Raw genomic sequence first — 18,283 nt, 5'->3', positions numbered from 1 at the left:
AAGCCTATCCCCTGTCAGAGGGCGCTAGTCCCCTATTTACCAATTGTTCACCGGGCGGATTTGACGCGATTTTTTGTCCAGTAGACGTCGCTGGTTGTGCCGAGTCGGGCGTAATTTGCGTTTCATACGGTACGGCGGTCGGTGTACTTACGGGAATATTCACGTTAGCAAGGATCCGGAGAATTGCTGAGTTCGAATTTTTTATTTTCCGAAATGTGTTCGTGTCGTGCTTCGATTTGCAATTGCGCTTAATCTAACATGGAAAATCGCTGGAGTTGCATTGTACGTTAATCGCATCGCGGACGGGTAGTCGCTATTAATTAAGGTAAGAGAGAATTTTGCGAAGCCGATCGATCGTATGTACATACAATATTTCTGCTATGTGACGTTATACATGTGGACAACATACAATGTATGTACGTATGCATATGAGTAAGAATGTAGCATCCGTGGATGCACAAGTGTCGCGCGATTTTCATCATTTCGGGTATATTCAGATCCATTCTGATCCTTTTGTTTTCTGAAATTAATGAACTGGATTTTCATCGGTCACTGTCAGTAAGTTATCTTTATCCTCCGTATATTAATATATAAATATTTACCTTCGAATCAAAGTGCCAATGTTTCTCGTACGTACGTACTACTACCACAGTTGTCCATTATTGTTCCTTGTCGCGTCAAGTGTAATCATAACTGCTAAATAAAAAATCGTTTCATATCCCTTGTCAAAGAAGACAGTAGTATGGCAATGTTTCTTAACGAGTTTATATGAAAACATTGTTAACAGTTGTGATGTACATAAATTGGCAAGTGAATATGTCAAATCCGTGATTCCAAAGAATGTTATCGCAAGTCGCAAGTCGCCAGTTTGGTCGCCCCTGGGGCTGCGCAGCTGCGAAGGTGTGCGTGCGTGCGTGAATGACGCTGTTCATCTCCATAGTGTTCCGTGACATACCATATAATACGCACACGTATGGCATATACATACCTATACGGACGAGTGGTCTGTTGCACAGCTATCATTCACAAATCTGCGTGACACAGATAAGAGTTTTATAAACCGAATTAAAAGTATTTTAATTACATATAAGGTATGTGTTGTAATAGGGAAGTCATTGGTGGACATTGTTGGAATGAATTTTTCGATTCTTTGTGATTCGGTCCCAACTGAAAGCCGCACAACGGTACGAGTTCTTCGTTGTTTATATCGAATAGATGACATATTCGCCAAACAAAACCGCAGTGTAGGGTCGAGGCAAGCCTCTGGCTGGCAAGTCTTATTAAACTTGACGGCATGGTTATATAATTATATGAACCGTGTACATGCCTATGGTCCCCTGCAGATCGTTCCTGTTCCTTCTTACACGGATTATAGATCATTTTTGTTCGACGAATTGCTTTGACGTCCAACCGACGCCACGTGCGTATTATTATTCACACCATCAGGAAAGTTGAGCCTGCGCAAGCGTATAAATTTATACGTTATCATATGGTATGATTAGGAGGCCAATATTTCTCCCTTCTGCTCGGTTCCGCCACCTACGCATATGCATGTGTACACACGTTTGTGTTGTGTATATTTATTGTTAGTGTGGTTCTGTTTCTTGTGCGATAAGGGTAAGAGGTTTGTTTCATTTTTATCTATACCACTTTCGTCATTAGGGTTTGAAACCCTGTTAACATCTGTTGTACGGCAATATAAATATATTTTAGGCCGAATGAAGCCATACAAGTATACCGTACAACATGCGCCATGCACACACTTGAGTAAAGTCGGGTCGGAAATAAGGTTGGCAGCACTAGCAGCGTCTAACTTACGCCTCTCGAACAGCACACGCCGCATCTCCTCGATGCGCGGCTACGATTGGTTAGATGCTAGTGTGGCCAACCTCATTAATGATCCGCTAATCGAGGCGGAATAGTACGATTTGATTTGCGTGTGCAGGTCATTTTAACTGGTAAATGCTCTCCAGAAGAATGTCGCACGCTCGTCTGCTACAGTCCGAGACGAGAGGTGGGGCCTGCCGGTGCCACATACCTATGTGTACAGGTTATATTTATCTACCCGATTTCTTGTTAATATGATTGTAGTTGCGCTCCATCCCTCGTTTACTTTGCGAAATTCTGTTTCAATTTTCAATTTTCTGCGCGTTCGACTAAGGTGGCAGAATTACTTCTTACTCTATAATTATTTATTAGAAATTGTACACGTGGACCTTTCTTGATATGATTTGACTTTTTTTTTTACTATTCTACACATCTTGGTACACCGTACGATTCTTTCACTGCCAGTCGGAGAACGAAAATTAGATCCTCTTAATATTTTCAAGTGCCCTTTGCGATTGGAATCCGCTACGGCCAGCACGAGCATTGTTCCATAACACGATTACGTATGCAGTTACTTGCCCCGGAAGATGGGTTTAGGCGTTTCGATAATTATTCCACGGCCAAGATGAATCTTCTCGATATTTTTTGTTCAATTAATCAACCAACAAACAGAATGGGCGACGAAATTTTTGACGCTGTATGTTTTATGGTTTGATTCGCATGCTTATTACGAAATTACTGTCGTATAGTAAGCTAGCACCACGTGGTAGAAATGCAGCTATTGACGCAATTAGGACCAAATCTCTATCGCCTGTTTTTTCTCGCACAAGGACTCGTGTGTAATCAAAAAGGGACTTATATCTCAATCTGTCATGTGCAAAGTAAAAGTCAGTGCATAGACAATGCGTAGTAATCTTACTTTATCCGTAAAACATGCTATTGGTAATTCAGGTTTTTACTCTACAGATGTTGTAATACACTTGACTGTATCATATATCAATTAAATGCAAATAAACGATGTCAAAAACCATAGTTGAAGCCATAAATTTCTGCTTAAAAATTACACTTTATTTAAAACTATACGACCTTTTGGGAATGCGAGTACAAATTCACCGATCTTCTCTGCAAGCATAGGTATAAATTAACGATTCGTCATCTCGCCTGCGTCACGTTTGTATCCTCGTCTTGACTCGTCACGAAGGCAAAGTCGCGTTCAATGTCGGATAATAAGTATGTGTGCAATTACAAACATCTATAAAAATTAAATTTGTACGCAGAATATTAACTAACTATAGTAACCAGCACTTATCGAGCTCAGACACATTTGGTTTCTTTCAAATTGGCCTCAACTTTGGCATTCATGGGTATAAATTATGTGTAGGTATGCCGAATTTCATGGACTTTAGTATTACATAAATACCCTCACACTCAGAATTGAAGGATCGGTCTTCTTTTCAATTTCTTAATCTATCAAATAATCACCAGCAGTTCGAGACACAAATATCTACACCTATGATACTTCGTCATTCTCCTCTTTCTTCTTTTTCTTCCTGATATGAAATATGTATTATTGTTTATTAGTAAAGGAAAAAAAATGCTACATTGACACACACACACACACACGCGCGCGCGCGCGAATATGATATACTCGGCTTCGAGGCAGTGAGTGGGGTGATTGCTATACATAGTGGTTTTAACACAGTTGTTCATTTACCGGTGGTTTTCTCAGGCGTTGATTCACTGGTGTATTTATCGTACTATTATACCTTTTAATATTTATCGTTAGTTTGCGCGGCTGACTCATCGATGATATTGTGGTACTGGCAGATAGATTTTTGCCCGAGCCGTGTTAACCAGTCCGTAAACTCGATCACCCAACGTTTTCTCAACAAAGCTTCACCCACCCTTTCACCTTTGCCCGTAGTGTACGTAAGACTCTGCTAAAAATTTGCGACCCTAAAACTTCCTAAACCTGCATTTTAGAAGACTTGACAGCCAACGCCGGGGAGGAGGATTTGGAGCTTTGAAAAATGATCAATGTCTATAAACGAAGTTCTCGTTAACAATTACGGGGATTTTCTGATTAGTGGTGAAAGTTTTTGCCACCGAGTTCTTCATGCACTGTCGAGAATATCTTTCCCACCTTTTTTCCTGAGCATTCGAAAACGTTTTGCCATTTCTCTCTTTCTTCTCGTTGCTTGTGTTCTCCAGCTCCGTATCTGTGTGCGATAGGGCACACCCTTTACCATCGCTCTTCCCGCCGCCTACATCTGCTTCTACCAACTTCTCTTTTCTCCTGTTGTTTCCTCTGTTGCCACTAATTATTCTACCGCCGTTGCCTACGTAGCTTACCGACTCCATATTCGAGCCCGTTCCAAGAAATATCCGTCCGCCGTCGCCTTCGTATTTTATTGCACCGCCGTTGAAATTCACTTTCACCGAACAACCGTCACCGACAATGCGGATACTACCGCAATTTTTGGCCACCGTCACCTGACATCCATCGCCGCGTACGTTTAATTTAAAGTCATTGGATTCCAGCTTGACCCTGAGACCGTCACCTTTCAACTCTTTCGCTTTTTCCATCGTCATTTTCGTATCAGTCGTAATCGTCATTGTCGAGCAGTTTTATATTATCACAATCTTCTTCAATTTCTCGTCCTCGGCATTCGTTTATTGCCAGTTGCGTACATTTTTCTCCTTCGGTAATACTTGGACCACGCTGTCATCTACCAACGTTATATTTACATCGCATGTATATGCAAGCGTGCGTCTGCCTACCTCACAGATTGGCGATATCGATAGTTGTTTACTCGACGTGCACAGTTACACGGCTCGTTTGCCAATAGTTTTAAATCTCTGCGTGGCGTGCGACTATATCGCCTGGAACAGCCGATTGTCGGAGGTCAGATGTCTACGAGTGAATACGACGAATCAGGCTGGTTATTCCCCGGGTTAACTCTGTGCTTGTATGTGGTAAACAAGTTAGTAACACAAAGATTATGTATAACAGCGATGGCCGAGTGTCGACGAGCAGGTAGCTATGTAATTACTTTGTCGCGTATGTACAGCCACGTATAATAGGTACACATGGTTCGTCCATTCGGTTCAGTTGCACCGTACGTTATTACGAGAATTGCCGACGTGATATAGAATATAATTTGGTACCTATGAGAATGTCGTGTTAATTCCCCCATACTTCACGATCAGTGCATCAAGACGAGTCACGCCCAATCTTTTCAGTGTGAAATTGAAAATTTCAATTTACCTAAGGGCCCTTGCGATGGCTATGAGTATATAGAAAAAACAACCTGCACATACCTGCATCGATGATCTATCTCACTGATATATGTATAATAATAGTTATACAATATCAGTGATCTATATTTGCAATGTCATTTATCCGTCGCTGAACGCATAATAGTCCTTCAGCGAGAGAGAAGCAGTTATGCGGGCGACGGATTTAAATCGGTGTGTCAGTTGGACAAGTGTTCGTCACCTACAGACATTATACGTTTGTATACATACCTATTTACACGTAACTATCGTCTTTCATACATATATACTATAATTTGTATAATTGATGACACCATTTTTTTTTAATTTGCTCAGATAACTCTGTGTTGCAGTACCTTAAACTTTTCGCTTCTCCACAAATGGTGCGCACAATTTTCAGGAAAAACCAGAATAGTACACTGGGATTTACTGTACATACACAGAAGTAGCCGTGCGTAATAGTGGCTTTACTCATCAAGGCATTGACCCGCTAATAGTGCGCATCGAATCGTATAGATATATTATAGTTTTCCCTTCTACTGTTCCACTATAGTTTTTCTAGAGGGGAAAAGTTTCCGTGGCAGCGAACCCGACGTCTCCGCGTGTGTGATATCGAGGAATTATTGTCGAGATAGCGGTAATTCTGCATTGAGACGTCCCTCATCGTTTCCTCATATGACCTACGGTATATTTGTGAATTCATGTCCAATTCCATTTAGACGCGATAATACGGCCGTATTTTGTACCAACTGCGGGTAATCGATGATTGCCACTTGTATAGGAACGTATCACGTTGGCATATATCTATAGGTATTTGCGTTTGCGACCTTCGAGAATTACTGCAGCAGCATGATCGTAGTCACAGTAATTTAACACTGACACTCAAACGCGAAAAATATCACGATCATATTTCATCCAGAGTATTCGCTAATGCTGCACTGTCAGCCAACCGCGTATAGTTGTCATTGTGAAATACTGATCACAAAACTACACAAAATGTATATACTCACCTGCCATTATGATTACTCTTGTTGGCAGGATGACGTCGTGCAATGCATAAACGATACATGCAATTGGTTCATTGGAATATCACAATGGAACTGTCTAACGAAATTGACGCCCTCGTCGCTCCTTTCACGCAAACTGTTGCCAGGCAAGACTCTGGAGTACCTGAGGACCTTGCATCTCCAACAGATACAAGGCTGTTGGGTGACGGCGACGATGCTGACGAAACCATGAACAGCGATCTCAATATCACTGTAATACATGTAGTTCGTGATTCGACGTGCGACGGGGAGGAATCGCTGACAATGACTGCAGGTACCGAGGTTAAAGAATTTCCAGGGGAGAGCAAAGACAGTAAAGATGGGAGTGATAGTGGAGTCGAAGGATGTGCGACGGAAGTATTGAGAGTTCGTAGTAGAAATAGTGTAGACTATGGAAGTAGCTGTGGGGGATTGGACGAAGCGTCGTGTGATTCGAGTCTCGTTAGCTGCTGCTCTGTCTACGAAGATCCCTGTGCCACGCTCCCAGACGACTTGCGGCTTAACACCGGGGGAGAAGGTACCAGCGAAGGTGGCAGCGAAAGTTCCTCCATAGCTGGAAGCATATCTGCCAGAGGTACGAGGGCAAATGGAAAACGAACCGTCATAGCGTCAGCCACAAATAAGAAGAAGCTCGGTGTTGCCGAGCCTCAAAAACCATCCCGTGTCAAGCCCAGCGCCTCGACTAATCCAGCAGTGGCTTCTCCTAGGTCTAAAACACGAGTTGTTGCACCACGAACCGTTCCGTCAAAACTCCAGCCGGGATCCAGGGACAGAGGTCGCTCGAAAGAAACAAAACACTCCTCCCTTAAAGATACAGCCAAGGAAATTACTCCGATAAATGGCACGTGTCGTCAGGCTGCTACACAACGACCAAGTGCTACGCCTGGCTTTCATCGAACTCGCACAAGAGCGATCCCCGAATCCCTGCCATCAGCGCTGACGACAGAAATTAATAAAGATTTGGCACAAAGAGGACGGGGCACCAGATCCAGAGGGGGATCTAGTGGCAGGGGGCGAACTCCCGGATCCACTCCTTTGGACGAAGGTAAAAAACTTCCGAGCACTCCACGGGCAAATTTCGCAACGTGCATGGAGCCTCAAACCGTTCGCAAGGACAAAATCGCCACTAGTTTAGATAACAAAGCGTTGGATACATATGCCACGTTGCCTAGAAGAAATAGAAGTAAATTTGCAGTTCCTAAGTCAAACGAGAAAGCGGCTAGAAGTCGATCAGGTAGCAGAGATGCTAGCCTGAATAGAATGAATGGTAAAAAATCGGTTCCCATGAGAGACGCAACGCCTTACAAATCTCTACCTTCTTACGCAAGGATAAAACCCGCAGAGAAAACGCGCATTTATCACGAAATTAGTGTGCAGACTGGCCTGACCAGAGCAGACATGGACAATGTCTTTGCCGGACTTGTCGCCACTATGCCAGATCCTGCCAGAGTGGATAGATCGGATAGAAGTTGTCAGACCGAAGGCTCCTGGAAAGACACAAAATTGATGCAAACCGAAGTTGAACGAGTCACAGAAGTGGCTGCATCCTCTCAGCTAGAAAATGAGAAATTAAAGATAGAGCTTGCCCAAGTCCGACGGGTATTGGAAGAGGAAAAAGCTGATCACGCGTTTGCTCGCCGAGAACTGGATAGGAACGCTCAGAGGGTTTTGGCCATGCTCGGTACCCCTCAATCAGAACATACAGGTACCAGTTTATTTGATATTTTTCATGATTTTTATTTATCCGTTTGTTTATGGTAAGTCTGGTTCTAAGCTGATTGTACAGAACCACAGATTGCTTCTGGCATGTTCAAAGCGACACCGGTGGCATGTGGTTTATATGTTGAATAAGTGACAGCAGAATACATTGGTGGCATTGAATGTGTCAGAACCAATCCAGGGATCTGTACATACGTTCGTCGACTAAAGATTGTCTTCCATCAACGATACGTATCACAGAGGCTCACGTGCCATTGCTATTTAAATTTTCTCACAGTTTCTTCTGAGCTTGATAATGTTTTACTTTGCAATGGCTGTTCCTTGAAGTGAACAATGAACATGGCCCTTAATCTTGTATTTGTATTTCAAGAAATCTGTTCAAGTTTTGGGAACATTGTTTCCTGAAATTGGACGTAAGCCATTAACGCTTCTGGCTGCAATCATCGTACGAAAAAGAATCATTTGAGTAAAATATGTGCAAATTTTAATGTATCAATAAGAAGTTTTTTTTATTTCCATCATCAAGATTAAGTTTAAGAAAATCTGTCAAAAAATGGTAAAACATGTATTCTGAGTTTAAGTGGCGACTAGACAGATACTTATATTTTCGCGGAGTTTCGCATTGCAGTCGTTGTGTGTTTTTTAAAAATGAACATTTTGAGTTTATTCGATTATTCTAACGTGCATTCATTACTACTACTAGTTCGTTCTTTTTCCTCGTAAATTGTAAGTGCCAGTTCATCATCAGGTAATCCCTCTTATATGAGCACAAACAATCCTACTTATCACATAAACCTTTCACATATAATTTTGTGATAACTAACTGGTGTACATTATAAAAATTTTTCTGTTCATGACAGATGTTCTGATATAAATTGTTCTGAGGAGGGCCCCCATCCGGACTGAAACGTTAACACAAAAATAGTGTTTTTTGTTTATGACCTTCATATCCAAGAATAATATTTACACAACAGATAGTTATAGTTTGATATCGCGTAATGAAAAGTAATCGAGTATCCATAGGTCGCAGGATGTATGTATACTTTACTCTGATAATTTTTCACACAACTCTTAATATTCTGGTGGTATATACCTTATAATAGAATATAGAAGCAGCGCACGAGAAATGTCAAATGCTAATATAGTTGCAGTACAGCGTTAGTTGCGTGAAGCAGCCTCAAAAAGTTGAAACGCATTGCCCCATACATTAATGCAATATCAAAGGCAATAATAATGACCTATTTATGTTGTACAATTTAAGAAGGGGACAGCTTCCTGGAACTGGAATCCCATATACAATCATCGGGGCAAGTCGTCGCTAATCAGCAAATTGAGATCGAGGACCTACAATCCCTTTGCCGTATGTTGAATAGGGTCAGTAGGTACAAAGAATATCCCGAGTATCCGGTTTAAGTTAGTAACATTGACGTAATAAAACATCAGAAGAAAAATCATTACCTTGTAATTTTAGAATGGTTTTGAACAAGTTGGCTTGTCAAAGTATGAGCACTAGGGTGGTCGTTATTTGGGGTCAAAATTAATTTTACCCCTTCCGCCCCCCAAATCGGTTCGAAATACGTAAAAAGTAACGCTGTAATTTTTTAAGATTTTTAAAAGAACGCTTAACCCTTGACCACACGGGTTGAAGTTTTCTATTTAAAACAACATGGGGTTTACCTGCGTTTGGAGTCACTATTTTACTGTGGGCCTTAATATGTTTGTAATATCCTGAAATTTTCATAAATTAGTTTACAAGCATGTAGCTACATGGAAAAAATTTCCGAAACTCCTACCCTCAAAATGTTGTATAACATTATCATAATAATAATAATTAAAAAAAAAAAAATTTCTCAATTTTTTTTATTAATTTGCTTCCTCGTTTTTTTTTTACAAATGTATTTAAAATAGTGCTAACTATCGTGCTCACGATAGTGCGATTTCGAAAGCCGAATATACAAGAGCTCTATCAATTGAGATAGCACCAAAATATTGTATAATTGAGTGAATTATAGAGCAGCGAGAATATGAATTATTTTCCGACCGATAATGAGATTGCACCGTGAGTAAAAACCGGCGAAAAAACAATACGAATGCCTCCGGCGTCGCGTCGTGGTCGAGCAAGAAGGACAAGGACTGCTCGCGAATGGGTAAGCGAATATCGAAAAAATCATCCAGATGCAAAAAAGCAGACAATACTTAAGAATTTGTAACTCGTGTAGAAAATTATTCTATTTTAAATACATTTATAAAAAAAAAAACGAGGAAGATAATTAAGAAAAAAATTGAGAAAATTTTTTTTATTTTTTTTCAATTATTATTATTATGGTAATATTATACAACATTTTGAGGGTAGGGGTTTCGGAAATTTTTTCCATGTAGCAGCATGCTTGTAAACTAATTTCTGAAAATTTCAGGATTTTACAAACATATTAAGGCCCACAGTAAAATAGTGACTCCAAACGCAGGAAAACCCCATGTGTTTTAAATGGAAAACTTCAACCCCTGAGGTCAAGGGTTAAGTGTTCTTTTAAAAATCTTAAAAAATTACAGCGTTACTTTTTACGTATTTCGAACCGATTTGGGGGGCGGAAGGGGTAAAATTAATTTTGACTCCAAATAACGACCACACTAATGAGCACGGTATGCTTCATTACGGTTTAATAAGTCTCAGAGAATCCTCAAGTTGTATAAAAAATTATTTTTCGTTAAGATGCATCATTGCGCCAACAATACTAACCTCAACATCATCCGGGCATCTCGTTTTCATCAATCATATTCTAGTTATGTTATTTATTAATTTCGAAGGATTTGGAAAAAAGCATGGTTGTGCAAAAAACATTGCTGCAACAGCACCAAGAGTTGGAAGCAGAATCGATAGAAATGCAAGATTTTCTTCAGGAAGAGAAGGCTACACTGGCTGAGGCGCTTAAAGATGCAGAAGCTGAGGTGCTGTATCTTGTTTAATACATCACTAAACTTCGTCACCCTTGCAATTTATTTATAATGCTCACAATGTGATGGTTGATAATTTTTTTTACGTGTCTAGATAAAAAAGAAGGACGAATTGGTCAAACGAAGCAACTCTGAGCTAGGAAGGCAGATCGAAGAATGTAAACATCTGGTACGCATCAGCGAGCAACGAAGGTATTTAAATCACCATTGAACTATGAAAGTCTACACGTTGAATGCATTTTGTTGTTAATATGTTTCAACCCTTTCATTATCCATCCCTCCAGTCTTATTTGAATTGTTGACAATATTTGACAGGCAAGAAAACTTGTTGATGAATCTAAAATTAAATGCTGTGGAGAGACGGAGCAGAGATTTGCTCTTGAGTCAGGGAGCGGCGGTATCCGGAGCGGCTGTGGCCTTGTCCGGATTGGGAACGAGGCTGGAGGCTTTGGTGGATCAACTTGTTACTTCATACAATATTTCTGAAAAGGATCTTGAGGTAGTGGTTGATCACAAACAATAAACTCACATGGAGTAACATTACGCCATATGCTACGCACAGTATTTTACAACACGATTCTTACATTTCTTCTGGATCGCCCATAGTCGTCAGCAGCTTTTCTGTACTCTTGCATATTTCCAGTCACTTTGTTCGAAATAATGCCGCTTCCATCTCTGAATATTATCAGTTGTAACCAAAAAGTCATTGGGTACGTAACAAAAATATCACAGCAGTTTCTCAATTTGTTTGCAATTTCATCAAGAACTCAATAAGCAACAAGTAGGTGATTCGAAAACTGATTTTTATGTGCTAGATGTAAATCAAGGTTGCATTTTACGAAACCACACCGTATGGATTAATTTTCAGGATGTCATATATATTAACGAAGCATACAGTTGTAGTAACAGCAGTGTCGAGTCAAGCCCTGTTAGCTCTAGGCAAAGTCTCAAAGAGTTCACGCCAAGTCCAAAGAGAGGTTCCTTTGTATCAGCGGTTATTGGTGCTATCAGAAATGCAGCAACACATCCGTTTGTTGGAAAACCTGCGGATAGAAAACCTGCATTTATTGAACCCGCTTTGAAGCAATTGCACAAGGGTAAGTGATTTTACCAGACGCATATGGGGCATTCCAAGCTGTTTCAACCAATGTTTGATTCTAATCACGTTAGATTTGGACTTTGTGTTTTATGTTGTAGTATTACTCAAAATGAGAATCCACTATCAAATCATCCTAGAGCAAGAAGTATTTTTCTTTCATCATCTTTTCGATCTTTGCATGGTCCTGCATCGAAAACTAGATTGCACCTGGCAATCTTGACTGAGTATCATAAAAACTTGCAGGACAATAAAGTTGCGCCTTGGAATTACTATTTTGCTGTGTGTGAAAAACAAAAGTTATCTACTGTTAAAAATGCCCTTTTTTTACAAAACAGTATAAATTTATATTTCACCACTGATAACAGAATTTACATTTTTTTTTTCATCAATGAATTCTTTGCAGCTGAGAACGAGTTCAACACCTTGTCAGAAGTGGTGATTCTCATCTCACTGAAGATATAGTCATTTACGATTGTCAAAATTTGACGAAATGGTTATTAAATCGTACGCAATCCACACCTTCCAGTCAGTTGTGAGGAAAAATTCTAGGTTCGGGAAATTAGTAATCCAGAAAACCGACAACCCTAGGTGTGACAATATAAATATACGAGATCATTCCTGGAACGATTTGACACGGCGAAGTCTATCCCAGGAATCCAAAATTCTCATTTGTATCAACCGTGGTGAACATGGCAAAGTTATCACTAATCGTAGGTCATACTCTGCTTCAACGGAATTTAGAAAACACAGTGTATCGAAAGTAAAGTAATAAAAATGTTCTCGATTAATTATAAGTTCTGGAGTTGATCACAGTTTTCTGTCAGTTATTACTTCTAGACTACTGATTTTTCAAGTCCAGAATTTTTCTTCCAAACTGACTACAAAGCCTGCAAAGTGAAGATTGCAAACATAACAATGTCACCGAATTTTATCAATTTTTACAATTGTAAATGCTCATATATTTGGTGCGACCAGAATCACTGCTTCCGACAAGATCTCAAAATTCATGCTTGGGCTATTTTAAAAAAAAATTCAGAGTTACATTATTAGAGGCAGAATATAATATATTCCTTTTTTTTTTCAAGAAAATTGCATTTTCAAATAGTGTAAGCTTGATACTTTCACTGGAATAGTCATTCACAGGTGCAACTGTATAGGTATCTAATTTGTTATGATATAACTAATATCACGGCATTCATTGTCAGGTAGGACCTATTGTACCACCCCTCGGTTATTGACCGGCTTTAGTTAATATCACACATCATCCTCCGCCAGAAGGCCAGTATACGATCGAGTGACAAGTTCTGTAGGTCCCTAGATTTCAGGAACATTGAGCCCAGACTACAAAGAATGTAAAAATGAAAAGAATCCATTTCTTACTGAAGGATGCATTGAAAAATTTGAAAAACGTCGTATCTTCGGTAGAGTCGTACTGAAATGTAAAAAATCAATGTTTAAATCAAATGGGTGACGGTCCAACATCGGTTGAAACGGCATGGTACGCCTCATGTGTATTGTATTTCTCAGACCGGAAAATCTGCATGCTCTGTAGATTAATGACCAGTCTCATCGTTTGAGTAGCTTTTTTCAGGTATATGGTGTCTGGTCATCCGAAATTGTCAATTTTTGTTTCCAATGTATACCAATAACATAGTGTAGGTAAGGGAACGTACCCATACTACGTGACCTATTTTTTTAGATTTTTCGACCCCTCCCCCCCTTCGGTGACTTCTCGTAGTATATGCCAAGACCCCCCATCTCCCCCTTTATTTTTCACGTAGTATTAACTTCACTGAAATACAAACTGTCTGACAAACAGTGTCTGTTTACAATTGGCTGACGTCTCGGCATATGTGCGTCAGCGCCACCAACTGTGAGTTTAAAAAGCACTAAGCACTGCGCGCTATATTCAAATACAGGTCTAAAAAATACGAGATTTCTCTCAGTAAAATCGACTACGTGACAAAAAGCTGAGCCACTCCCCCCCTCCTGTGACTGATTGTAGTATTTTAAAGACTCCGCTCCCCCCCTTAAACGGGTCACGTAGTATGGGTACGTTCCCTAACCCACAGCTACCTTGCCACGTGAAAATGATTTCGCATCAACTGTACATTATGCCTTCTCTAAACAGTTATTCCTTACACATGTCATAGCTGCTGCTGATATCCAATTTTCTGCATTATTGACAGAAATAAGCTTAGACTCGTCATCCGACCTGTTGGATTTCGAGACAGAACCATGTCTAATGATGGAAAGTGTCTTGGAGGATGTTCCTTTGCCAGATACTTACACCCACAATATGGTATCGAGCAGCGACTCGCTTCGCAGAACACTGGGTTCCACGGAAAATGGGCTTGAAGAGAGTTCTAAGCAGGGTCGATTTGCTGATGAATCCACTAGCCTCTCAAACCTCACACAGGCTATTCTGCATCGCCGTAAGGTAGATAGTAAGAGAATTATGTAAAATTGGTTGGACAATCGATTTTTTTTTATTATTAAATTGCAAACAGTCGTTGCAATTCCTTATAATAAAATACTTGACAGTGTTATGTATGTTAAGTATTAATTATTGGTCACGTTTTGATTTGCATCAATGTGGAATTAGGTGGAAGTTGAAGAACATGATGAATGCGAATCCTTGAGCGAATCCGAGACTGGCATCACTGATAATCCAGGACCTCTTACAGATTATTGTCCAGCTATTTCTCTTGTCGATCAAGTGATTGATGTTGACAATCTTGTCACTAAACTTTTGAAAGTTCTCCGAATTATACAGCTGGATAATGATACGTGCATACAAGAGTTGAGGGAGGAAAAGTAATCATTTTCTGTTAAAACCTACTAATTTCTGTATCATAGATTAGGAATTCCTTATCACAGACTGTATAATCTACCCTTCACGATGGTGGTCAATGTAAATTTTTTGCCCTTACTCTGCTTAGGTCTGAACTGGAATGCAGGTTGGAATCGTTTGTTGGGGAATTGGAAAAGGTTCAACAGCCAGCACGCCATCTCTGTGAATCAGAGAATCCATTGCCTAACATGACTGGTGAAAAAAAAATGATAGTCAATCAAAGTTGTCACAGTTAACGATACGGACACATTGTTCTAAAACAATTACTAATCTCAAGGTAATCTGTTGTTTTCAAGCGGGTTCAATCCATTCTGTAGTACTTTTCATAAGATTGTTGTCTGTAAATTAACAGAAAAATTCTGAGTTTGACGTGAAATTCTATGAATTTGACATTCTTTGATTTTCTTTGAATAGTCTGCAGCCTGCGGACACTTTAAGAATTTACCGGCTACACGTCGTTCGAAGCAACATTGAGGGGCAAAATTAGCTGTAAAAATAATATCTATTTTGTGTGAAACACTTATACTTTCTTTCTCGGCTAATCCTATCATTAATGCGTTATTGGGAACGATATGGAAAATTGCTTTAAGATTCTTAGTTTTCCGTAACTTCTGGTCCGTTAATGAACGCCTGTACGCGTGTACATATTCAATCAAAAAATCTAACCTAAATCATTAATCACTTTATTTTTCAAAACCAAAAATTCTCGATAAAACTTCTGAACTTATCAATCATGCTAGTCAGTCGGAAAATACGAGAAATTTAAAATTATAACTTACCAAATTTCATTCGAGATTACCGAATGAGTAGGGATTTAATAATAATTAATAAATGCGACATCCACTTTACTACAGTTATCAATATGGTTCAGATCTGTGAAAAATACGATGAATGCTACGGCTAGCCACAGCCTAATCATGCGGCAAACTAGTTGACGACAGTGGTGAAAATCGGCCCTGGTTAAAGCGCCTGATCTATAGATTCCTTGTCTAAACATTGACTATACGTATATATGTGCTCGCATAAAATAGTTGATTTCCTCTTTACACGCTTCACAAATTCATGATCACACTGTGTTGCAGCACATTTTTTGAAGAACCCAACGTTTCAAACACATAAATTGAAAGGTAGCGATAGAGTTATAACGAAACTCGGATACCCGCTGTATGTCACCTGGTTCCTAGCTGACACGAATTAGCACAATTATAACATTCACTCATTCACCAATTGTTATTAGGTAATCAACGTTCGGCTGCATTTTGCAACCGTATAAAAAATTTTTTTACAGACCACTCAAATTCGTATTAGAAAACATTCTTATTCATTCCTATTCCAATCATTAATTTTCCCCCTGATTCAGAACAAAACGTTTGGAATTGTAAATTTATGTTCGTGGGTACTGAAAACTATTGAGATCTCAGTTAAGATAATTCGTGTAACCCTGTACGTACCGTGAACCACCTATATGTGACAAAGCGGACCCTCGTCATCGACCCAGGGATCGACTTGCAGCGGTTACTGCTCATAATCTCAACCATCCTGGACGGGCACATTTCACCAAATATCCACAGTATAACGAAGGTGCATCGAAAACTGTTGATCACCGTGTGCTCTGCAGACGCGTTGATGAAAAATATTTTCTGTTCTAGCAATTGAACTTTTTCACATTTTTGAATCGAAGTGTCCTAGATATACGATCATTTCTCCAATTTTTTTTCCAAATATTGTAATTAGGTATGATAAACCAAAGATATTTTACCGTATGAACGGACGTAATACACACCTATGTATACATGTATACCTGTATATTACAGCGAACGATATGCAGATGGGAATTTCTGCAAATTATTAGTAGACTTTCGGAAATCAAAAAACTAATATCGATCGCAGAGTTTATTGTTGTACATACCAAACACTGAAAAACCTGCAAGAGCCTTACAAGCCCTTGGTTTAATGGACATTGTTCGGTTATTGACATTTGCGCTTTCCCTCACAGCTGAAATCTAATCTGTCAGTGTTTCCTGCGAGATCACAAATGACGGGAAAATTTAGGCATAAATATGACCTTATGTTGACAACTCTGTTCACTTTCATACACACTCAATTGTCCTTGTTTGCACTGTCAGACAAACAAGATCACCGATAAGTTGACTCGCAAAAAGTATGTTACGCATTTCAACGTTGTTCAGGTAAATTCTTCAAAACTTATTTTCAGTACGAAATGTAAGTTCCTCTTTTAAGAAATGTACCAAAGTTTCGCAGCGCGGATCGGGGTCGTCGTTGTCGTGTCATGGGACCGCTGTGCCCTCGTTTTAATCGGTTGTTACCTTGATATTTGCAGCCATGTCCGAAACGATCTACATTGCATTAAAAGATGAATCAGTAACATCAAACACAGTCAAGTTCTTCAGTGGGATTGGCGAAATTTAAAAAATGTACATTTTACATCGTTGGCGATTGAGGAGAGAGCGACAAATTTGCAAAGTTAAGTAAAAAGTATGAAATTGACACGCTCAGGAATTGGTCCAATTCACTTACTGTAAAATCAATTCTTTTGTGTAGAAAAATTGTCAGGATGATTCGTGGAATTCCCAATGCCCACAGGTCTATTTTAATTCCACTGTACCGTTGTCGGAAAAGAGCAAAATTCTTACTCTACAAATAATTCTGGCACACACCCAAAAGACACCCTGAAAAATGTCCCCAATTATTTAATCAATCATATATATAGTTACGATACGTGCGCTGTATTCTGTGTACTACAGACGGGCCATTCCCGAACGGGACAAAATGTGATAGAACGAATCCAAATACCGTTACACTGTATCCTAGCGTTAAATGTTTTTATACACAGCCAATAACTTGATGCCAAATAGTGGTAAATATTGTATTTTAATGTGTAATCAAATAAAACGTGCAACGAGATGCAAAAGACAACATTATAGCTGCAAAATTTTAATCCGCTAGATGAATGTGTGTGCATGCCTGCGTGTGTGTTCAATCTGTTTAAGGGCCGTATTGAAGTTACGTAACAAATTTAGGGGCGAGGCGGGGTGGGAGAGGGAGAGTCAAACCAGTTTATTTATTATTTGTTACGGTACGGGGTAGGGCGTTTTTAATGTTTGTACGTGATTTATCAAAATATAAGTAAACAAAAACAAACGTTCACGGTGATTGCCAAATATTATTGGAAACGGCGCGTCAGAGTCTGCCTGTAACAAAGCTATCGGTATCCTCAGAGTACCACTGATTCACACTGCGTAGAGGGAAGTTCAAAATTTTTTTCTGACGTGCTTACACGAGGGGGTTGGGCTGAAAAGGGATTCCTAAATACGTCACGTAATTTACGAACAACCTTTTACACGATTGCAAAAATTACTACGGCCGTACCTGATTATTGATAAGTGTCACCATGAATCAGTTTTCGAGGTCAGCCAACGCTATAAGAATCGAGCGTATTAATTACCGTCTAATGTCTACGCCTGCCTAGTTTGATCACCTCGTAATTCC

The 18,283-nt window shown here is 39.6% G+C and overlaps 2 protein-coding genes across 5 annotated transcripts; one reads left to right on the top strand and one right to left on the bottom strand.

The window, feature by feature from the left end:
* The first annotated feature begins 88 nt into the window (after window positions 1-88).
* On the top strand, window positions 89-17,710 carry LOC124305061 (uncharacterized). Of its 4 annotated transcripts, none has more exons than XM_046764043.1 (11): window positions 92-325; window positions 6,142-7,854; window positions 9,130-9,242; window positions 10,674-10,814; window positions 10,915-11,012; window positions 11,136-11,319; window positions 11,689-11,917; window positions 14,109-14,359; window positions 14,525-14,736; window positions 14,862-15,050; window positions 15,188-17,710. In XM_046764043.1, the coding sequence occupies exons 2-10, from the start codon at window positions 6,156-6,158 to the stop codon at window positions 15,007-15,009; spliced, it is 3,075 nt and encodes a 1,024-aa protein (XP_046619999.1). In that variant the 5' UTR covers window positions 92-325; window positions 6,142-6,155; the 3' UTR covers window positions 15,010-15,050; window positions 15,188-17,710. The 4 variants fall into 4 exon arrangements, with proteins under 4 accessions (XP_046620002.1, XP_046619999.1, XP_046620000.1 ...); XM_046764044.1 differs by lacking the exon at window positions 92-325 and adding an exon at window positions 404-558; XM_046764045.1 differs by lacking the exon at window positions 92-325 and adding an exon at window positions 4,744-4,811.
* On the bottom strand, window positions 2,874-4,677 carry LOC124305074 (uncharacterized). The gene has a single exon (XM_046764089.1). The coding sequence runs from the start codon at window positions 4,441-4,443 to the stop codon at window positions 3,862-3,864; it is 582 nt and encodes a 193-aa protein (XP_046620045.1). The 5' UTR covers window positions 4,444-4,677; the 3' UTR covers window positions 2,874-3,861.
* Window positions 17,711-18,283: the final 573 nt, after the last annotated feature.

The sequence above is a fragment of the Neodiprion virginianus genome, chromosome 5 (genome assembly GCF_021901495.1).
Source record: "Neodiprion virginianus isolate iyNeoVirg1 chromosome 5, iyNeoVirg1.1, whole genome shotgun sequence".
Taxonomy (NCBI): Eukaryota; Metazoa; Arthropoda; class Insecta; order Hymenoptera; family Diprionidae; genus Neodiprion; species Neodiprion virginianus.
Note: the sequence above shows the minus strand (reverse complement) of the source record. Positions and strands in the feature narration are given on the sequence as shown.